At 41.7% G+C, this 24,255-nt stretch overlaps 1 protein-coding gene across 1 annotated transcript in view; it reads left to right on the forward strand.

The window, feature by feature from the left end:
- Nucleotides 1-24,255, forward strand: part of IGLON5 (IgLON family member 5) — a 111,591-nt gene that overhangs the window by 78,477 nt on the left and 8,859 nt on the right. Inside the window, exons 3-4 of the mRNA XM_053452575.1 lie at nucleotides 19,153-19,385; nucleotides 22,046-22,165. Of these exons, the coding sequence (XP_053308550.1) occupies nucleotides 19,153-19,385; nucleotides 22,046-22,165 (353 nt within the window). The remainder of the gene's footprint in view (nucleotides 1-19,152; nucleotides 19,386-22,045; nucleotides 22,166-24,255) is intronic.

A 24,255-nucleotide genomic window follows, 5' to 3' on the forward strand; every position in this document is an offset into this window, starting at 1 on the left:
CAGTCCGCATAGCGGTTGATCTTGAAAGGGAAAGCCTGAGTAAGACATTAAAATAAAATAAATTGTCGATCTCTGGGTTAGATAAGGCCAAATCTGTAAATTCAGCTACAAATGAAGTCGGCGATTGAACTCTAGGGGCATCTGTCAATATTTCTGGCCACGTAGAGCTTGATATTAAGTCTATGGAAAGCTACGGGGTTCTTCCCTGTAATTAGTTTTCTGCTGCTTCCATGCTGAGTTCTGGATCAAAGTCAATGGCGACTCAACTGGCCAAACCCTACGTGATCTATACAACGTGTCAAATAGCAAATTATGGTTTAATATGGAAATATGTTTTACATGGTATGTTTTATTCTATTAGTCTAAATATTTTTTTCACATTTTTTTTTATTGTGGTCAAAATCCCAATTATGAGCTCATCGTGTTCAACTTCCTGTCTCAGCTCAAAATCAAATATTGCATCATGCTTAAGAGTAATACAGATGAGTGACATCAGAATTAAATTGTTACTAATGAACCCTAAAGGTTTGTGATTGGGATGGCAGCATCGCGGATGTTGATCTTGGTTTGTTAATCCATTGATTATTGTGCTTTGAATACAATGGTAGAGAATTGTTTTGGGGTGATATCATTATAAATGGAGCTATTGATGAAATGTTATTCCATATATTTGAGATTATTCTTGATAAATTATTGTATCATGACTGACAGACATGGTTCCATTTATTAGATGATCCACCAGATGATAGGTGGGGAGTAGGTCCATGGAATGGGCTAAAATATGGCCTTTTCCCTCGGAATCTTGTCTCCAGATTTATTATTTATTGGATTTTATAGCACCATCATAATCCACAGCCCTGTACAATGGGTAAAGAGGACATAACAAGCAGTCCGTCACATAACAATTTGGACTTACAGATACAAAAGGTGAGGAGGACCCGGCTCTTTCTGCAGATATATGATGAAATTCTCCAAAGTTCCATAATCAATCGATGGTCCGGAAGGTCCTGTTTTATGCTGAATGTGTTAGGTAGGTGGGTAACAAAATACATATGTCTTAGAACTTTAAGCATGTCCTGCATTTACCCATTTGATGTATCTACACCAACAAAAAATACACACCTCCAAACTTTAGATCCAACTCTTGGACCTCTTGGTGGACATCTTCTGGCCAAAAGAGGAAAAAAGAAAATCTCTCTTGACTCAGTTCTTGTTCATTCCATCATTTCCAAAACTCCATACACACAATTTGTAGCCCTGAATATCCTTTTTTCTTTTTTAAGTGATCTTAATTCCTATTTTTCGGACCCTCCACAGCTCTGTTTGGCCCTGCACGTGACCATAGTCGTGCCATCGGTATCCCGCTTTATGGAAATGATTCCGCATAGCATAGGATAATTTAAGTGCTATATGTCTGAATGTCATCTTCTGCCTTGAGAATTGGTGTTTTTTTTTTCTTTTTCCTGGGACCGAATGAGCAGCCCTGCTAGAAAACACTTTGGATGTCACTAGAAGGCAGGAGCAGACTGAGACATTGGGGGATTGATTAAGAGATAGCTGTGCATTCCGCAGTCAGAATGCCTCGGAAAGACAAAAAAAAAAAAGCAGGGAATGATTTTTGATGGGATGAAATATGACTGAGAAGCGAGACAGGCGCTGAGTTATTCACTCCCAAGTCAAGGTTCCTTCTCATGTAATTGCCAGAATAGTGACCTCGCGTTTCAGTGAAATGCTCAGATCACGGCAAACACCATCACGTTACCGGCTGTCCCGGGGGAGCCGGAGACTATGAAGATATGGATTCTCCTCCTCCAATATCTCAAGCCTCCAAAGCCATCGCAAATGGACTAACTCAATTATTCCACTGCTGTGTGTCCAACAGATGTCAGGCTTGAGAGAAAATGCCAGCTCGCATACCCATGGGGAGAAAGATCAGCTAGACGGCTCTGCGGAAAACTCGTTCATTGCCAGGCGGCATGGCGAACGGCACGACAAAATGCCCGGGATTAACTCCTTCTGTAAGGATTATCACTTCTCTTGGGAGAGAAGAGAATTTAGGAAGGATTTTTTTTTCGCACAGGCAAAAATCAAGAAGCCCCAGAATGTTCTCCCCAACCCCTCTCTTAGACAATTTCTTCCCCTCCCTGACCACTCACGCTTTAATTCATGTTACCTGGTAATTAACCTTTTTCATGCAATGTATAGAGGGCACATTGGAATCCTCTCTATGCATTTAGCGTTTTTTCCCGTCCCCCAGCTCTTTTGCCTACCAAGAAACCCATTTGGTTGAACACAACATCTTTTGCCCAGCAGTGAGCATGAGGTCCACATCCCAGCCAGGCAACGGCTTGAGCGTGACTTCCGAGAGGTCTAAAGAGGCACATTTGGCGCCCCCATTTATCTAGATGGGAGCATTTTCCTGGCTGCGATTCTCTGCTTCAAGAAGAGGAGGACCTTATGCTGCAGCTCTGGAGTCAATAAACGTATATAAAAATATTTACGTTAACACGTCTTCATGTTTGGTGAGACCATTAGGGGGCATAGACACCCCTGATGGTTTATCGTGTCTCCCACTGTCTTTCGTTGCGTTGGTGTTGGTGCAGGTCCATACCTCCTACTCGTTTCCCTACTGCTCCACTGTGACTCACGGGGAGATTCGTCAGAACATTCGCTCTTTCGATCTCTCTGCGCGGCCCATGGACTCAGCCATAAAGTAGTTAGCTAGCCCTTAGTCTAAGGATCCCCTTATCAAGAGAACCAAATAATCATGCTTAAGTCATCATCTCCTAATGGCCCCTCTGTTAGGTTGTGCAACAGTAGAACATCAGCAGGTGTCAAAACCGCGCAGAGCGCACCGAAATAAAATTACAATCATTTATCACCGAAATCAATGTCATTAAGGGAAAATGACTCTGAAAAATGGAACGCTGGCATCTGATGCTTTTTACCCCTTGTATTTTCGAAAACACTCTACGGTCTCCACAGAGACGTTCGCAGCATCGCTGATACCGTCTCCCCCCCCTGGCAACGGCATAATACGCCGAAATAAAATGTCTCTTACAAGGATACATTCCCATTAGTAACCTATAGTGAATAACATTATTCTTAATACGGACGCATATAACCTCCATATTATTTTCATACTCGGCTTTAAAGAAAAACGAAGCGTTCGTAAAATAAAGAGAGAGAATAACATTGCATGCGTAATAACAACAGAACGCATGTTTTTATGGATAAATATAGCTCGTATTATTGACTCGGTGGGAGACAGCTGTGCTTGATTCCGGAAAGAAGAATAAGATAAGGAGTGGGTAACGATACGAGCCTCGGCGAGAGGAGAAGAAGGCATTGAGACTGAAATGCAACAGTCACTCGCGGGGGCTAACAATAGACGTCGAGTGAGCGTATGATTGCTCATACACAAACAAGCCTCGCTTCTCCTGGTATTTTGTATGGTCTACCGGGGATACATATTATGACATCCTGGGTTTGAAGCAAAGAGCTTTGACGCTATCAGGGAGTTGGCTGATCACTACAGAGAGTTTCGTTATGTTCTAGAATTTATTTTAGATTTTTTTATTCCTGGAAAACTACTATATCTCCAAGACTAGCCTGATGATGGAGTCAACCCAGAAGAGGGGGGAATAAAATTGGTGTGGTGTAGATGGGTGTACGCCGAGCTTCATAATCATTGATGGCCATGGATGGGTCTTGTAGTTCATGTAGAATTCACAGGAATTAGAGCGTTTCTGGAATTTTTGAAAGTGAAACAAGCTGGAGGGTTCTAGAAAAGAGTTATTCAACGAAAAAGAGAAAAGGAACGGAGCACGGGCTCAGATTTCAACTTTTGGTGGGACTGGTATGAGGTGGTCTCCATGTCCTACCTTCTGGACTTTCACCTCTACTGGTCTGCTTTAAGAGAAGCCTTATCCAAAAAATAGCAAAGGCCATGTTCACCGGGACATTTACGCTGCGAGTAGACGTACAAGTTGAGTAGAAGACTCGCTCTCGTTGAATATATGATCTACAAGGAGTGGTGCCTTCAGCCTCCCCATCACTCTCTTTGACACTTAGATGGAGGTTTCATGGGTTCAAGGAGCACGGACCAGGACAATTAAACAAAAATTCAGATGGTTAGGGGGAGACAATGAAAATTTACCTTGTCTGTCGAAGGAAAACGAGGCGTTATGAAGAGATAAATACTCAAGGAATCATTTCTACTCAAATAATCTAACCAATTCAGGAAGGGGTTATCATAACTGACTTACATGACCTGTTCCTTCAGTGAACCGTGACGCCCCGGAGAGCACAGGGAAGGAAACATAAATTATACTTAGAGCTTAAAACGATGATGCAGCGAAGCAAACCACGGTTCTAGAACAAAATTCTGTGCAGATGTAAATACAGTTTTGCCCCTGGGCTGTCTCTGGTGGCTGTCGTCTTCGAAGGTCACTGAAGAGCATCCGAGAGGACTTTTCTCCTTGACCTACCAGCGATCCATGGGCTCTGCATTTTCAGAAGTCACAATATGTTTATTCGTTAGGACAGAACCATGCTGTATTCATTATTGAAGTAAAGAGGAACTTTGAAAGGTTCCAATCTTATTTCGGGAAGAACAGTACAGACGCCTGGAATGAAAGCGACAGGTTAGATGATTCTCCTGTAACGCAACCGATATTTTACTAGACTACCACTTTAATAACAGAGGATTCTTGCGAGTCTGTGCTGGCTTTTCAGCGACCAAAAAAAAAATAAAAACAAAATAAATAAAAGCAGATACTTGTACGAGGCTAGACAATATTACAGGAGAAAATAATGTAAAAGCATGTCTTTTATTGATACCGACTGAAACAGACTTTGTTTTCAGACGGAAGATATAATTTTATGTCTTTTTTTTTTCTTTGGAGGAATGACGGTACCTTTTCCTTGAGGCTGATTTACAGAAATGCCCCAAAAAAATGTAAAACGAAATCAACTGATGCTTTTTTGACATAAATATATATTTTTTTCGGAGATATAGAAACTTTATTCCCAAAATATTAATAAAAAATGTTTTAATTTTACGATGTGTTCTGTTTGAAGCTCGAGGGGATACCGCGGTTCCTGGAGATGTCTTTAAGACTTAAACCGTTCGAAGGAGCTACTGAATTTAAGGATTAACCGTTGCGTCTTCGGTAGAAGATGCGTCTTGGCTGCTGGACAGCGTTTGACAATGATATTGACTTTGACAATGATATTGATACAATTGTTCCTCGGCACCTCTCGGTACCAGCTGTGAGATACATCTTCGTATTAAAGACGCCGTGCTTTTAAAAATGCATCAATCTCTCCCCGAAACGCACTACGTTTAACAGATTAGTGCAATTTTAATACCAAAGTGAGACTTTCATAAAAAATGCATTATTGTAGAACATGGCCACAGGGGGAAAGTTATAGGAAGACAAGAAGAAGTGGAGGTTTATTCACTTGGCTTTGGGTTGGAGATTTTTCTTCCTATGTAATAACGCGGAGAAATGCGTAGTAAGGCAATGGAATTCTAGTCTGTAAAAAAAAAAAAAAAAGATGATTATGGAACGGTCGCGTTGACCGGAATTGGCTCGGCGGGAGACGTCTGTGCTGGAATCCGGAGAGCAGAATGAGATATCGAAGGGGTAGCCATACGGGTCTCGGCGAGAGAAGAAGCCATTGAGATTGAAATGTTGCAGCCGCTCGCTGAGACTAACAATAGACGTCGAGTGAGCGTATGATTGCACAAACACTCCTCACTTCTCCTTGTATTATGTATGACCTACGGGGGATCCGTATTATGACATGCTAGGATCGGATACTGTAAAGGATTTGCTCTTCATGTTATATCATTCATAGAGTTATGAGAATTCTATTTCCAGAAAGCAACTCAATAAATTCCCAAGAGTGGTTCCATGATGGAGTCAACCCAGAAGAGCGTGAATGACGTATGTAGGCTTTTTCCGAGCCCCTCTTTGACCACGATCATTAATGGTCATGGATGGGTCTTATCGTAGATTTCTACTTTGGTTCACGCAAATGTGGAATTACCGTGTTTCCGGAATTCTGAACATGACATGGCAGAACATTGGACATGTTAAGAACCATCGCTGGTCGACGCAGTGTTGGCTTGGGCAGGTCTTGTTTCGGTTTCTTTCCATATGAACGCTATGGTCTTGTTGGTGAGTCTAGCTCATTGGACAAATAAACGTATCTAGTATTAGAACGAGCTGTTGACATGTGATGTTCTATGAATCTGTTGACTTGGTTACCGGATCTTATGCCTCCAAGGCATTTAATATAGTCACCAGCAAACAGTCAATAAAGGAAGACGGGGCATTGGGCCGCTGGATCAGGACCTTCGTGTTTTGACGGATTTGTCCTTTTATTACCAAGGCACAGAGAAAGCCGAGGTTGGTGATTACCGAGGAGCAGTTAGCGGGATGTGGAAAGAAATTCATTTCCACTGAAGATTCTTTGTAGGTTGTGATACCTTTTAGTGGATTGATATTTATAGATGAAATGATAGGGCTCCAAGCTGTCAGAATCTAATAAGTTTTTTTTTTTTATATATACACATCATGAGCGCTATACTCTATAATTTCAGCTTGGGAGAATGGTAATGGTATCTTTTAAACAACATCGCAAACATGCTTTCAATCTGCTTTTGTCCGAGACTAATACAGCCGTGGGTTCTTTGAGCTGAATTTGCATCGAGTGGAGAACGAGAAGGAGCTCGCCGAGCGGAATGACTTCCCCGGAGCTTTAAGCTCCAGCTGGAAAAAAAAAGTAAAAAATGAGTCATCTGTGTAGATATACATATGGCCAGATTAAGGTAAAAGGTAAGGATTTCTGGGCCCCATCGCATCGATTTTAATGCAAACCTTAACCGTTGATGCTTTCTTCGGTGCTGCCCTAGGTCTAATCTGGGGCGGCGTCCCCACCCCGCCACCATGCGGCAATCCATACTGCATCATCGGGATATGACATCATATCCTGGTGCTCCGCTTTTTTAGGATGCGTTCCAACATTTTTATCATTTCTAACTTAATTTGTGCGCCGTCCAACTATTTAGGTGTTTAGTTTTTTGTGATCTTTTGTCTGGCTTGGTGTCATGAGAGATATAATTCCCTAATAGCTGGAAGGAGGCATAATGCCCAGACTTGGTTACAGGAGATCTTCCAGTATGGAGACAACCGGGGCCAACGTTAGCTAAGTGGGCTATTAGTGTATGCGAGGCGTAATGGGTGGAGGTTAAAGGGTGATGTATAATTAATTATAATGGCGAGAGTGAAATAGATTTTTATATATATTGAAAAATGAGGTCATATTCTGAATGGTTGGAGCTATGGTTGGAGTTTCTTCGTAATGATGTTTTTTTTATAGTAACTCCGCTAACCCATGTGGCTTAACAAGGGTTAAATCTTCTGCATCGGTAGCCGGACCTAAAGCATGTGCATTTGAACCAGATTTGATCTTTACATTTGCTTTAAGTTCTAACAGCGCGATGTTTAGGCCACCTCTACTCTCGCCTTAAAATAAACGTCGTCGATCGCTTTAACCCTTCGGTAGCTGCCAAATAGGTATAGACGTATAAAAAGTAGCAAAGTGGGAAAAGTGGTCTTGTCTCCATAGCAACCGTTAGAATTTTGCTGTTGGCTAGACTTTTTTTTTCACTCTGGCACGGGAAGGGTTAATCGAAGGACTGCCGAAACTTTCCGAACAATCCCTTCCTTGTGCATAGGAAGCGGAGCGGTAACGCCGCGACATGCTGACCGCCGACAGCTGGAGCACAGTGGCTGGCAATGAATTCTGGAGGTCTGCAGGGAATACTTAGCCTGTATTTCATTTCAAAGCATCCCGGCCCTCTTATTAAAGCCTGATTTTACTGACTGCAGAGCAGAAACGTGTGAGATCTATTTACACTTCCCCCAGCACTCCCTGTCATCATTAACCTCTTCCACGCCGCAGGGTGCGGGTAGTGCCACCGTCAAAGCGTGCCGCAAAACTCGGCGTAGCAATTCTTCCCGTTTCTGAAATTCTATCGCCTTCGAGGGTTCGTTCTCAAGAATGTTGTACAATTTCAGCCCGTATTTAAAAGAGGAAATGCCTGCGTGAGATCTCACATTAACCCTTTCAGCACCGGGGAGGTTTCCAACACCTTTAGTCCCCCTTCTTGTGCCTCGCCCTTAAAAAACATGGCGTCGTAGGCTACCTATTTGGAATTAAGACTCGTTTCTCCTCCAAGACGCAACACATATCTCAAAATCATATCTTTTTATCACCCCTGCTGTATTTCATTATATATAAATATATTAATAGAGCTAAAGCCTTGTCCCCGCGTCTGAGTTTCTGCCATCGCTTTCGGCCTCGCATTATATATTGTTTTCTGACGTGTCGGAGGCTGTCTCCTTCGCTCGTGTTGTTTCCGTAGGCTTTTTCTTGAAAACTGGTAGAAAAGAGACATCAAGGAGGCAAGAGGGGCATTAGGAAAGGGAAGAGGGGCTTCATGACACAGAAAATGGGCATCAGTGGAGGAAAGAGGGCATCAGGGCAGAGATGAGATAGAAGGGTGTTAGGGGAGGTAAGAGGGACATCAGGGGATTTAAGGAGAGCATCAAGGGAGGAAAGAGTGGTGTTGGTGGAAGGGACAGGGGCATCAGGGGAGAAAGGGGCATCAGGGGAAGGAAAATGGGCATCAGTGGAGGAAAGAGGGGTGTTAGGGGAGGAAAGAGGGCATCAGGGGAGAGACGAGAGATATCAGAGCGGTAAGAGGGACATCAGGGGAGTAAAGGAGGGCATCAAGGGAGGAAAGAGTGGTGTTGGGGGAAAGGACAGGGGCATCAGGGGAGGTAATAGAGACATCAAGAAGGGAAAATGGGCATTAGGGAAGGAAAGAGGGGCGTCGGGGGAGACAGGGGCATCAGAGGAGAGACGAGAGATATCAAAGGGCTAAAAGGGGCATTCGAGGAGGAAAAAGACACAAGGGTTGGGGTTTCAAGTAGGACACTCAGGGGTAATATTTTAGTGCAGCAAGTTAGCATTATTGACATTCAAAAAGACGTGTTCCTCCAAGGTCCTAACCAAGAGCCCGTAGACGACGATTATGCGTAGGAATGAACGCATTCTCATTTATATCGGTTTATTTATGTGAACAGTCAGGTGAATGTGGTATAAATTTCACGAGAAGTCAAACGAAGATGGTTAGAATTGCATAAAAGAAATCTAAATTGTGTAGAAAGTCATAATGTAATCACATAAAAATCAAACTCGGGCGCATGTATCAGCTAAAAAGAATGTAGCGCGGATAATTATTATCTCGTTGTAAGTCACGCAAGAATGGGACGGTACGAGAACACCCTCCCCAAATAAATCTTATGGGTAAAAATATTACCCATTTAACTCTGAGCATTCGTACTTATACACAGCATTAATCATTAATGCGTGGAAAATAAATAAGTGGAAATGGCGACGTAAAGGCAAGTGAGCCCCCCCACCTTTTTTTTATTTTTTTTATTCTGCGCTCGCTGTACGCAGGCATAATTTTCACACGTACGAGAAGAATTCTTTCACAGAAAACATTTGCTATGGTTTTTTTTTTTTTCCGTGAACGCAGAACGCATATAATCAGGATGAACAGAAAAAAGCACGTTAGTAAGAAAAAAAAAACACTGGCTAATTGCCTCTTACGGCAAGAGAATTTTTTTTTTCTTGACGGCAGGTAGTCAAGGTTTGCCCTCCAGCGTTAGTAAGAGTTCCGTTAGATGGTAATAAACAATTCAGGTTTGCGTAGAAAACAACTTGCAGGTGGTAAATGTAAAAAAAAAAACAAAAAAACTTAATATTCATATTGTAATCAAATAAATATATCTTTACAGGTTAGGAAAATCATATCTCCAGATAGCACAACAAACTAGGAAGACCTGGCACTTTAAGGCCCGCGGCCTCCTAATAGCCGTTATATTGATGGGCCAGATGGCCAGTCCATGCCTGAGAATATCAACGCATGCCCCACCAAATTAATTTTGCTGTTGATGGGTATCATGGGTCTTTTTGGAGGTCAACTAGTAGGACGTGAATGGATTAGCACCCATAGTAGACACCTGGCAGGCTTGCAACGTACATACTTTGTGCACCTGAATGCTTGACCAGAACCCTGTTCCACCAACGAGTTTATCCATCTGTAGCCCATTCCCACCCCTCGGCTCTACCATACTGCTATGGTAGATGATCAGGTGTCCTCCATATCCATGATCTTGTTAGAAAGAAGCCAACATGCTATTTCAATATCTAGCAAGGGTTCCATCCCAGTAACCAATTCAGGAACATTTTATCGACGACCTTCAGAGAAGATCCCAAAACATTCCAGGGAATTAGTAGATTCAATAGCTCCGACTCACAAGGGACGATATAACATACCATGATACCAACTTGGTCTACACATTAGGGAGGTACATGAAGACCATTATGGGGATCAGACTGGAAACCAGGTTGACCGATTCGAGTACCAGCTCATTGCTCAAGCGGAGGTCATTGGGTATGAGCTTTCTATGGCCCGTTTACATGTTTAATATCTTATTGAAGCTCTTTTTTTTTCCCGCGGCTGATCGGAGCCTTGGTCTAAGGAAAAGGATCAATTCTTTGATTTGTTAAAACTGTCTTGTGCATTTTTGTGGTTGTGCGAGGATTTGTTTTTAAATTAATTTTTATGTGCAGGGCTGACAGGCTGGGTATAAGAAAAGCACTCATCTAAATTAATCCCCACAGAGCCAAATAGGGCTGTAAAACACAGAGAAACAATGTGTTCTAGACCTCTCATACATAGAAGGTTTAATTTAACACCTCGGCCCTCTGTCCTCCAAGGTAGCGAGTGCTAGCAGAGCGAACGTGCTTAATCCTGATATTGATGGCTGCTTTGGTTTCCTCACTGCAGACCGCAGACGGTGGAATTGATGTCTGGGGTACGTTCTAGAGATAGAGAGTGAGCTATCGGCCAATGATCGTCGGGCTGACCCCAGACATAGACCAAAGTTTGAGGCTTTAGTGCAATTAGCAAAAGAATGAAGGAAATGGGATTTGTAACAAGAAATCTCAGATGTTGTGATCAGAGTTCATAGCTGCCAACAGGTCTAAACCTGTGGGACGCGTCCCAAAACCTGTTCTCCATTAGGTGCTTCAGTTATCGGGACTGTTGGCAACTCTGCATGAGTAATGAATGAAACAAGCACTACATTAATAATAAAAAATGGGGCCATGGGACATTATGTAAGCAGAACTCCCTATGATGTCGCAACGACAACGATCTAATATGGGCAGAAGGTGGTATGATGTCACAGCACCACTTAATTGTTATAGACGGACCCGTGAATGACCTCGTGTGTCTTTGAAAATTTGAAATTTATGCTAATTTGATTTGTGCAATATTTGAAATGGCCAATGAGGGACATCTTTGTTTTAAGGGGTGTGGTTAGAGGCGTGGCTGGGGTGGGGCTTTACAGAGACTTTTAATGTGATCTGTTGATAGCTCTGCATGTAACTCGGAAGGCGTTTATAAGAAGTATGATGTGTTTTACTTAAAGAATTTGATTTATAAACACGTTTTTGCCGTTTCTGATCATTATTTAGAATTTTAGGCATTTACAGCCAGGCTAATGTATTTTAAGCGATTTCCATACATCCTACATTTAGTAATATAGTGATAGCTTATGTAACAAATGACACATCTTTTAAAATGTTCATTCCTGCTCAGCCTCCTGTGTTTTGGGGGAAAATATCTATTTATTAATATTATTTCATATATCTGATTGTCTAATGAATTACACATTTTTATGCATCTCATACAAGAGTTAAAAAAAATCCCTCAATTTATTATCCTGTTTTCCCAAAATGTGTTATGTTTTCTTATGTGCTAAATAATGTGTGTTTATGTTTCCGTTGAATATTTATATGCTTTCAGTCACGAGCTATAAGTATATCCCCCAGGGCTAGAACGGGGTTTTCTGTATAGGATACGACAGGATGACGAGCAATGTGCTCAGAAAAAAATACACAAAATGGTATGTAGGTTATGAGAGGATGAGGCGCAGGGTGTATATAGGCTACCTATACATGAGGTGGTGGGTCTATAGAGACCACATGAAGGTTGGGTAGTATGTTTATCTAGACCACATAAAGATGGGGCAGTGGGTTTATATAGTCGACATTAAAGTGGGGGTGGTGGGTTTATATAGAAGACATAAAGATGGGGTGTTGGGTCTATATAACCAACATACAGGTGGGGTGGTGGGTTTATATGGTGAACATAAAGGTGGGGTGGTGGGTTTATGTAGATGACATAAAGATGGGGTGTTGGGTCTATAAAGCCAACATAAAGGTAAAGTGGTGGGTTTATATGGACCACATAAAGATGGGGTGTTGGGTCTATAAAGCCAACATAAAGGTGAAGTGGTGGGTTTATATGGACCACATAAAGATAGGGTGTTGTGTCCATAAAGACAACATAAAGATGGGGTAGTGGGTCTGTATAAATAGCCTTAAAGTGGGGGGGGGTTGTATGTAAACTACAAAAAGTTCTGGTTCTACATAGACTACTGACAAATAAGGTCCAGGTTTTATTTAGACCACATAAAGGGTAGAGGGTAGGCAGTATGAAGATTATATGTAGATGGGGTGTAGAGAGTATATGTGTAGGGGGGTAGAGAGTATTAAGATTATATGTAGATGGGGTGTAGAGAGTATATGTGTAGGGGGGTAGAGAGTATTAAGATTATATGTAGATGGGGTGTAGAGAGTATATGTGTAGGGGGGTAGAGAGTATGAAGTTTATATGTAGATGGGGTGTAGAGAGTATATGTGTAGGGGGGTAGAGAGTATGAAGATTATATGTAGATGGGGTGTAGAGAGTATATGTGTAGGGGGGTAGAGAGTATGAAGTTTATATGTAGATGGGGTGTAGAGAGTATATGTGTAGGGGGTAGAGAATATGAAGATTATATGTAGATGGGGTGTAGAGAGTATATGTGTAGGGGGGTAGAGAGTATGAAGATTATATGTAGATGGGGTGTAGAGAGTATATGTGTAGGGGGGTAGAGAGTATGAAGATTATATGTAGATGGCGTGTAGGGTGTATTTAGAATATAATAGGATTGCAGGGGCTGCAGAAGCAGTAGTGCTGGTAACGTGTAGGCAGGATAAGGAATAAAGCTTGGAAAGATGTTTACGGAATTTCCAGAATTAAGATTTTAAGTGATGCTTCTTGTTTTTCTGTCCCCTCCTGCTTCTTCTGCCTGTTCTCTGATCCCCCGGTTTCCCTTTACACCTCCTCCAACCTTCCTGAGCTCCTCTCATCTGCTCTTTTAATGAAATCCCTATTTCCCAGATTCATTTGCATCAGTCAGTTGGAAAACAAATCCTTTGCTTGTGAAAGTTCTGAGCTCACGGGAGCAGAACACACATTTTCTCGTCTTGACAGATGCTTAAAGCAACCTTCTAGAGGTCATTAATCAAGAAACATGACGTTCTACAAGTGCAGAGTGGGAGCATTCGATGGCATCCTGGCATTTATAAAAGCACCCCATCATATTTGTCATCTTATCCACTGTGGGTCTCTTGGCTTTTCTTTGGCACTGCCAAGCTTATGGACAACTTCTTGTTTTGGTGGAATGTTGGCAGTTGTCCCCATAACTGGCTTCTGTGGGCCGGAGATCTACGAAGGAGCTGTGCACTTTGAACTCCTTTGTGGCTCCTAGAGAGGTCCTCTGACCAAAGAACCTTCCAATACTATAAAAGCTGTCCACAAGAACAAAAAAGGCACCAATAAATTGTTTCAAGGGCCAGACAGCTTATACCTGATGTGTTTCACACCTAAAAGAGCACTCCATTCCCGTTTGCATGTTAAAAGCATATTGTGGTCCAGTTTGCATGAACCTCAGTCCTGCATGCCAATCAATGAAGGCGTTCTTTAGTTATCGGACTTAAACATTTACACGTCTCATTTAACCCCTCCCCCAGCTGCCTCTACTGAAAACATGGGGCATACCTCGGTATGCTTTGTGCACATGCTCAGTAGACCTCTCATTCTAGTCAATGGGAGAAAAAGCAACCAATCACATGTATGTAATCTGAGCACTGATGTTTTGCTACGTACATGCAATTGGCTTTTTTCTTCAGTGACATCACTGGAAGTGCTACTGAGCATGTGCGAGAAGTTTTCATACTAATGTTTCCTAGTTTCAGTGCAGCCAGCGAGAGGAAGAGGAAAATATGAATAAATATTAAAAAATACAATTTCGAGAACCAGATTGTTCCTCTTATCTGATTGTCGGCCTCCTCTGACAATGTCCTAAGTTTCTAACTAAGTGCCGGTCACAATCCACGCCAAAAATAAGACATCCAATCCGCCCCAAATCTGCCAAATTCTGGAAGCCAACTATGAAGACGCTATGATTCCGGGAAGTCTCATAAGTAGCCGTATCGCTGCTTTAAACCGCTTTTCTTACAGCTTACTCTGTGTGCGAAATTAAACTGCAATTTGAAGAGACGAGAACTGACAAAGGATCCTCGGGGGCAACAGCAACGTCGGCTCCTCTGATTTGGAGAATTTAGGTCATTAGGAATGATCTACAAATAACCAAAACCAGAACGGATTCTTCTGTCTCTTTTGTAGAATCTCTAAGTAATGCATGTGCGTTACGGCAGTCCTAATGTCTAAGGGTAATTCTTCACGATGGGGTTCTATACCCCTCTTTATGCCGAACATATTACATCCTCAAATGTTTGTTCTTGTACTCGATGCACTAAATTACCAAACCCCTGGATTCATTTCATTTTAATTATTATTTTTTTTAAGAAAAATTCTGTTATTCTGATGATGCGAATCACAATTAAAGGGCTCAGGAGAAACCTCTCCCCGTTCCCGATGCTTAATAAATGTGCCCTTCGAGTCCCAGCTCAATGCCCCAGTGATAAATTCAATAAACTGCTTTATGGCTGCAGCTCAGAGGGTTTCAAATAGTGTTTGCCCCATGGCTACTATTTCTACCGTTCCAACCATGATGAAAGAGGTTTATTTGGTGCGCCGTGGGGTCGAGATTTATATGTGTTACAGATTTATGACTCTCTCTGCCGCAGGGAGCTGCTCTGTGTCTCAATTCCAACTCGTTACAGATCGGCTTTTTTGGGGGGGTCTCCAAGACCAGTTTTTTGGAGTAGACAAAGATGTAGGTCGTAATTGTGGTCCTCAGAGGTTAAACGGCCCTGCACCTGTAAGACGGAATTTGCTTCCTCTTCATATTCAGCGGCGTATTTCTGTTTGCTTGAGCGGATACCCCCGGGGGCTCTGCTGGCGGCAGACATTTTTTTTTCTGCTTACAGAATTCGGGTTTAGGCTTGCAGAGAAAACACAGCTGGTGCAGCATGAGTTTCCGTTAGTTTGATACGTGAAGCATTTGCTGTGCAATTAAAAAAAAAAATTACTAAACCGTTCCCCCTAGAATTGAAAAAAGTTATCTGCAAAATAAATCACTTCAGCTTCTCCCTAAATCCCCCCTTCTCCTTTTACTTTGTATCATGAAAACCCTCTGAGAGCCATCGGGAGCATTGAGGAACCCATCAAGAGTAGAAGATCTGGATCATATGAAGCCATGTTAGTCCTTCACTTTGGATGAATTGGCCTGAGAATAACTCAGGCTTCATATTTTTAAGGCTTAATGTCTTAAGGTATTCAGTAAGCACTCTTTATGGAAAAACTGGAGACCACCTTTGATGTTTGGGGATGTCCCCGGCCAATTCAACGCCAAATGGTACTTGAACGCTTTCCGCATCTGCCAACTGTCTATCTCACTCGCTGGCTTTCTGGGCCAATGTTTCAAGTGTCTTGCCAACTTAGCAAATGGACGATGTGTCCAATGTGCCTTTAGCATAACATGGGAAGGAAATCACGTGGCATTGTCATGCCACCAATCGAAGATTCCCAGTTCTTTCCGTTCACGTAATCATTGCCGCTTTCTGTCTTAATAACATGGGATAGAATCTTGGCAACATTTACTTTCCCCAACTCAAGACCTGATCAAGATCCATCAAGACCTGATCCTTGTCTCCGTCAATGTGGACTCCAAGTTGGGGTGGGTCAGACCCAACAGGCGTTTAAAAAAGTGTTCAAAAGCGATCCTTTTCACATTTGAGAAAAAAAAAACATTGACTACTTTGGATGAAGCTTGAATGTGATTGAAAAATCCCTTGGAAATGTAAAGGTTGAATGACATCTTTGCTTTGACATACGTTCAAAACATGTGGGGTGATCTGGAGTTTGAGGCCGCTTTGCCAGCACCCTATATTTATTAAACAGTCCCCTTCGTTGTGGCCATCATGTATAATTTAGTACACTTATCTAATTGCTCTCTATCACAGAACGCCATCTCCTTTTTGACAGCAAATTGCCCGTAATGGCACGCATTATTTTTCCTGTTATTATACATTGTATAATTAGTATATCTGAGCGTTCCTAGTTCTACACTATAATTACCACCAAGGTTGGATTTCTCCATTTGTTTGTGATCAAAGAAAAAAATATCGAAATATATCCAGGCATTTTGTTTTATTTAACTAGTTTATGTAAATATCTCTTTATTGTATAAATTGTTGTATAGAGTGGTAGAGCGTTATGCCAAAAGTGGTTTTCTTTGATATGGCATGATATTGAGTATTTATGTTGTGAACTAGGAATGATTTCCGTGGACTACAATCCCCATGATCCATTATCCATGGCTGTACAAGTGCTGCCAATAGGAGGTGAATCTACACCCTTCTTGTCTTCCATTGGCTATTGGTGTTCTAATTCCAAACCCCGGCAGGGATAGCTATAGGCATATATATATATAATAAATATAATAATACATATATAATATATATAATTCTGATTTGTAGATCATTTAACCTTTATTTGTTGCAATTCCTGCCAGATGTATCAAAAGGGTGTTAAAGGTTAACTTCTGTGAATAAAATTAGAACTGTCACACAATGACAAACCCCCCTCTTATATGTGTATTTTTGATGCCTATAAACATTATTTTTTTTACTTCTTTTAATGCATAAACATGAATGCTAAGCGGCTTCCTAACATCTGTGTATCTGTGTAAGCATCATAATTAAGAAGGGGGAAAAATTGCAGGGAAAAAAAAAAAACAACAAACAGCTCGATAGGGAATCAAAAAAAGCAAAGTCTTGGGTGCAGTTAATGGAAGGCGGAATGCGCCCGGCTGTAATTATTTAGCGGTGCTACAGTTTCCGTGATTTATGTGGCAGATTAATGATTTTTAAAATGAGTTCAATTGTAGCACAAAGCACTGTTCGTCCTTGGTGGGGTGCGAGCTGGGTTGTGTCAAAAAACATGCTAGGCATGACTCGGAAAGAGAAGGAACATGTCTCATACCTCTCCTTTTGGTATGATGGCCAATGTTTGTGAAGGAAGATGTCCTGATACCTCTCCCTTTGGCGTGATGGCCAACGTTTGGGAAGGAAGATGTCCTGATACCTCTCCCTTTAGTATGATGACCAATGTTTGTGAAGGAAGATGTCCTGATACCTCTCCCTTTGGTGTGATGGCCAATGTTTGTGAAGGAAGATGTCCTGATACCTCTCCCTTTAGTATGATGGGCAACTTTTTGTACCTTAAGGAGTTTGCTAAGCAGTCAATCAACAAATCCTTATTAAAGCTGATGTTGACGCTACTGATACTGATCTTGTGGTTAAAGACATGTGCTTGAGGACCAAACATGATTTGTTTTTTTTTGTTGTGTTTTTGGGTCATTCATTTTTGGACAACGATTTCGTATTCTGACAAAATCTAGAATGTTTTTGTATTCGGAAGTGGATGAAGACTCTCTCTATATATCTCTCTTATATCAAATCCATACACACACAGCTTAGACATGAACTTCAGAGCTTTCGTTTGTGTTGTTCGGCACCCATCCTCATTTTCAGACATTCATATGAGTTTGTCAAAAATTTGTTGAGGTTACAATTCAGTGATTTTAGTAGCCCTTTAGATGCCATGGGAGGCGAAGCTGAAATATGTGGTTCTAAAAGCAATAAACACAAAAACATATTGGGGACCTTGTCTTATGATGTTTAAAATACGGTTATCTGACGGAATGTGTTTCAAAAATTACAAATTTCTTTACTTTAACCTTTTTTGTTATTAACTACATCCGATAGCACATTGTTTATACCTCTTAGACTAAATGGCATGACTAAAAAAAAAAATAACTTAAATATTAAAAGCCTCATTGTAACTTCTTACTGTATTCTTGGCTATCTCAGACAGAACATAATGGAAGATGTCTGGAGCCACAGGATCCATACCCCAGGCTTCTAATTGGATGGATAAGGAGATAGATTTGATATGTCAAAGTCTCACCCCTTCTGCTTAAAGCCCCATGGGGGCTACAAGGTTTATTAAGTTACCCCAATGCCACCTCTGCGGGATAGGAACACAATACATATCAATGACCATATCAGTTCTACATGTGTCTAACTTTCCCATTTCCCGTTGCTTTATAACCAGCTGTCACACGCCGAGTGACTTTCAAGTTGCCGAATGACCTTGACATTAAGCTTCACATTCTTTTTACATCCCTTGTGTCAGAGCTCGGCTTTTTTCTCGACAAGTGATTTTACAGTCAACAAACAGAGCAAACGTCACCTAAAATTATTTCCCATTGTTCCGTCACCCAGGAAAATTGACTTTAGGTGAACTAAAAAAAAAAAAATCAAAAAAAGGGCGGCTTTTTATAGATTATTTTTTGGATATTTGCTTAATTTAAAAAGAAATTTTAAAAAAGAACGTCTAATTTATGATCTTGTATATTCATTCACTCCTAAAGAGCTTGGGATGGTTGCTTACTTTAGGACTTACTGACCAATTAAAAGTTGTTTAATTAGGTGGTCAGTTAGTGTTCAAAATTCTAAATTACACTTTATTTAGATTTTACTTAGCAGATTCCTCCACATCATAGAGTATCCTCTAAGGATAGACAAACAAGTTGTGGGATAACCGTGGGACAACCGTCCAGAACAGGAAGTCAAAGATAGTTTTAAGATGTAAGGAAAGACACAAATGAAACTTAAAATTCTTGTTTCTCTTTCCAGTTGTTTCATTGATGAAAATGTGACAAGAGTAGCCTGGCTGAACCGTTCCAACATCCTCTATACCGGGAAAGACAAGTGGTCCATAGACCGTCGCGTCCAGCTGGTGACCAACACCAAAACAGAGTTCAGCATCGTGATAACCAAGGTGGACATGGCAGACGAAGGACTCTACACTTGCTCCTACCAAACCCAAGATAGGCCTCACACCTCACAGGTCTATCTCATCGTACAAGGTAACCGTGTCTCACTTCCATTTCTAGTAGGCCGTTGCGCTGAGAGAAATGCATACCTAGGACATGGTAATGTCCGAGTTTGACCTGGAGACTCCTGGTACAGACCTGCTTCCTAGAGTCTCCAGGTCAATTTCTTCATTCTCTGGGCAGGGAAGTAGGGTTGGCCACCTCGACTCTCCACTCCTTTCTCCACTCTTCCTTCTTCCCTTACTAGTCCATCTGTGGTTAGTCTTGACCCTGTTCATGACTAGTCCTGCTTCACATGTGACTAGCATTGCCCCTTCATGAAGGAACTCAGAGTCGAGGGGGAGCTCCAGATAGTCTATCTTGAGAAGCCCCAGGGTATGTTCTTGAGACACGTATAAAGATGCCAGCTTTGTACAGTAGGTGACCGGTACACCAGTACAGCATAGCGATGGAACCTTAAAATGCTATTGGTCTCAAGGAAACCATCAAGGTTTTTTTTCCTCGGGGTAATTTTACATACAACGGAGACAAATTATTTTCTTCCGTTATTTAAATTTCACTTGATATATAATTATTTACTCAACATCACGTAGCTATAACCATATACCGTAAACTTGATTAGTTTAAAAGTGGAATTCCTGGGGAACAAATTGAATTTTTGGTCCTGCCCTCACTTACAAGTCATTCTGTGACAATTCAATGAAAAGTTTCTTTAAAATCCAAAGCATGCAATTAAGTTTTTAAGTTTTTTTTTTATGTTTTTTTCTCAGAAAAAATGTTCAAATATTTTATTTTTCTATTTGAAATTATTAAAATCAAGAATTTCCACATCCTCGTCCACTACAAGCATAAACGTGGCATTTCATGCAAATTTCCCTACATTTCCTAGGGGGTCCCTTAGTAAATCAGCCCAACACCTTTTCTGGATTTCTTGTGAAAATTTTTAGTACGTTTCCCATCAGCCTCTTTCGTAGAGATTATTTACAGACGTAAAGTTCCTCTTCAAATGGCTAGGATGAGGTAACCATTAAAAGTATGGCTGGGATAGCGGTGGTCAGGGCCGGGCTGGTGATGAAGCCCCTGACCTTAAAATTGAAGGCCGCGGGCGCCTAAAGTGTGGCCGACGGCTGGATTTGTGTGGGCCGTACTTATTTTTATGCTCTTGTCGGGCGTATCCATGCAGAAAATTGATGAATCTTCTTAAATGTAAGAATTAGGGTCGGCCATAACCTAGAATGCGGCGGTTCAGATTTAATCACGCTCCGACGGCAGAAAAACAAAAATGTCTGCCTTTAACCCTTAAACAATGGTATTGTTAAGGATCAAGTGGTCTGCTGGGAAATGTTTTCCGTGCATCCATCTCCTGCCACTCACTCGAGCTGCGGGGAGCGCGTGCAAAGTGGAAATACTGTAGCCAATTGCGAGGCGGCTTGTAATTTGGCCAGTTCTATAATGGCTCCCATTGTGTGTACGTGGGGGCCCCATCTGGATTTGTGGGAGAGAAGCTGTCAGTCACCCGGCTCCCAAACCTCCTCCCTTCTCTCTTACAATCAGCGGTATTGTCAGGGACATGAAAAGCGTTCTATTGTGGGCCGGCGGATAATTACAGCCCTGACGGTGTTTTCTGGAACGAAAAAAAAAAAACGCAAGTCTGCGCGAAGGGTCCAATTCAGCACAAATGAACAAAGCCAAGAAAATAAATAAATAAAACAAACGGTCCCGAAAAACTTTACAAAGATGTCAGCAGTTTGTTTTCGACAGAAATTCACAGCGTCGCTTGAAATCCTTTTTAACGTAGATGTAATAGCTCAGCTTCCAATCCGCGGAGTCCTTCTTCGTTCCGTGGGGCTTAATTACGGCAAAGAAAAAGTACGCGTTATTTGCACACAGAAATAAAAACCCTTCGTTTACCAAAACTGTTACATTGTAGTGTTCCGTTTCCTTACAGTAAGGTTACCAGGAACGGGTTGGTTTTCGGCCCTCCGGGTTTTGGGACATTGTATATTTTGGAGGGAGACGAGGACTGTCTCGATTTGTTGGCGTTTGGCCAATTCCAGAGGATTCGTATTCTGATCTTTCTCTAATGTTACAAGATTACTAAGAAACATTTCATTTGTAATCCATTTTTAAGGAGGCAATTTTTACCGATTGGGTTCACTCTTAAGTTATTGGACCAAGTGTTAAAGTGTTGGTTCCGCTAAAACGCTGTTTATCGCAGTAATAGCATTCGTCCCCCGATCACCGTCACATTCACCGTCGGCCGTTATGATCTGATACGCCCAAAAGTGATGGGGGGGGGCTGCGTGATCTCTGGATACTAGAGGGTTAATAATTGTCATGCCGATTCTAAATTCTTCAATCAAGATAAAAAAATTTTAACCCAAGCTGAGAGATAATATGATACAATGTTTGGCTCAGTTTAGAACTTTACTCATCAAAGGGCTAGTTTAACCCTTTAAGGACAATGCATGTATGGGCTTTGTCATGAATCAGTTAAATAAGTATTTTTTTTAAAAAAAAAAAATTTAAATGTGAATTTTAAATTCAAATATATCTAAATTTAAAATATTACAGGCTTTCTTGACCAGGGAAAATATTTATCCTTCATACTAAAAAAGAAGGACATGTCTGCCATAGCTAACCTGTGTCATAGCGCTGCTTAGTTAATATGAACCCATGTTTCTCTTTCCTAGTTCCTGCACAAATCGTCAACATCTCATCTAACATCACTGTCAATGAAGGGAGTAATGTCAACCTCATGTGTTTGGCGGTGGGGAAGCCGGAGCCGACGGTGACCTGGAGGCAGCTGAAAGGTAAGGACATCAGCATCAATGTGTCCTAGGGGTTGCACATGGCGGTCGCAGCCGGGTAACTGTATGTGGATCGTGTGTGTGTGAGGAGAACAGGAATTGGGGTGTAAACCAGGGCGATAAAAAGGGTTCCAGAGTAAGGTGGCCACGGTCAGCGCTCGCTTCTAGATCAGCTCACAAAACGTTAATTGAAGACGTTCTAAGTGTTACATTTGTATCAAGGAGCAAGTTTGTTCCATTCTTATTAACTTAACAGAAATAGCTTCAGTTTTTTTTCTTTGTCATCAATGATTACTAAAAAAATTTCAAGACCCAAATCCCGAGTGTATTGGAATATGTTCTAGATTGGTATCTGAGTTCAGTTCTAGCAGAAGAGGTTTCAGTGTGTAAAATGTGGTTCTAGATCGACACAGAGAGTTGCGGGTACGGTGTTTGATTCCAGATTATTAAAGAAGGGTCCTGAGTGTGTAGAATGGCCCCCGGGATGTGAAGTCGGAGGTTAATACGGTATATTAGGTACGATGAGACCCTGCAGAAGAAAGAGCAGTGAAGACGTGGAGCCGGGCCCCCGCGCAGGAGGCCTTCACACAGAGTGATTCCCCATCTGAGGGGTGGGAGACTCATACATCAGGAGTGAGACAGCAGCGGCGTGATGCATGATATCCATACATTATCTGGGAGCCATCGCTCTGCTGATGTATTAGCGTAATGCATTAAACGTATACATCATACCAGGCCGGTGACTTTGATGTATGGGGCGAGAGGATTGCCAGGAAGTTAGGAGAGCCAGCCACAGAGAGCGAGGGGGGAAAAAGGGGAGAACATTCCCATTTAGATCTGGATACAAAGCAGGTATTTTTATTATTAACCCTTTCTGTCTTACACTAACCATCGACATGCAATTCACTCAACTGCATACATGTAGTAAAAGTGCACCTATAGCTATTACACGCAGGTCACATATAACACGCATATCTGCCTATTGTCACGTAAGAATAGCATTTTTTCCTCGGTGAATAAAAAAATATATATTAAAAAATAATTTTTAAAATGCGATTTCTGAAATCAGCTAAACCACATCCAGCTGTGTCTAAACTCATTTAAATCCAAATGACATTTAAACCTAGAAACATTCCCATCTTCTCATAATATTAAATTAAGAACGAGACAGTGATTATACCTTATATGGGCTCTTTTGACCCCTAGCTCCGCCTCCAGACACACCCCCTAAAACCAGAAGTGTCCTTCTCTGGTTACTTGAAATGTTGGAGGGGCTAAGCAGAATACTAGACATTTCTGATACAAAGTATCAATTCTTATCAAGCCAGAGAAGTATTCATTCTTACACACATATATATATAAACATCTGTAATTCTACATCCAGGGATTTCATTCAGTGTCCATTGCATGTGTTCCTCAATGCACGATATTATACTCTACCATTCCCTACACACACAGTCACGATACGCATTAAACGCCAGCGTGATGCTATAGAATTCCATAGAGATAGCGGCTCCTGTGCGTATAACTACCTACATTAATCTCCATTTCCATTCCTGCTCTCACGCTGGGTCCTGCATTAACCCCGGGACTGACACAGTCTACGGATAATAGTCTCCTCCTATCTGATTAAACGCGCGGCTATATCCCATGTCCCGCACAGTAGGTTGGCTCAGCGTGCCGTACCGATTATAGGAGGTTGCACGAGATATAATCCCCACAATCGCTAAAGCATCGCATTTATTCCAGCAATGGATCTTACCCTGAGCACAGAAAGCACGATATTCTGAATTGAGAAAACGTGACATACGTGTGAAGGATATAGAGCTAAACCCCTTCAGCCCGTGTCTTTATAGGTGAAAGGTAGACGAGAGCCCAAGGGCAGAAAACTCTCCGGCATTCCAAGTTCCAATTCATTCCTATTCATAATGGTCCACAGCTGGCAGTTATTGGGGGGTCTTGAGGAGCTGGCCCTAGATTGGAGGGGCCCTTAAACAGTTGAAATATTACATTCTGCTCTGGGGCCCATTGCCTCTGTAGGAAGCCTCCAGATTGCTTATTAGCAATGAATGTGTTCTTCACCGCCTCTGTTT

The sequence above is a fragment of the Spea bombifrons genome, chromosome 12, assembly GCF_027358695.1.
Source record: "Spea bombifrons isolate aSpeBom1 chromosome 12, aSpeBom1.2.pri, whole genome shotgun sequence".
Classification (NCBI taxonomy): domain Eukaryota; kingdom Metazoa; phylum Chordata; class Amphibia; order Anura; family Pelobatidae; genus Spea; species Spea bombifrons.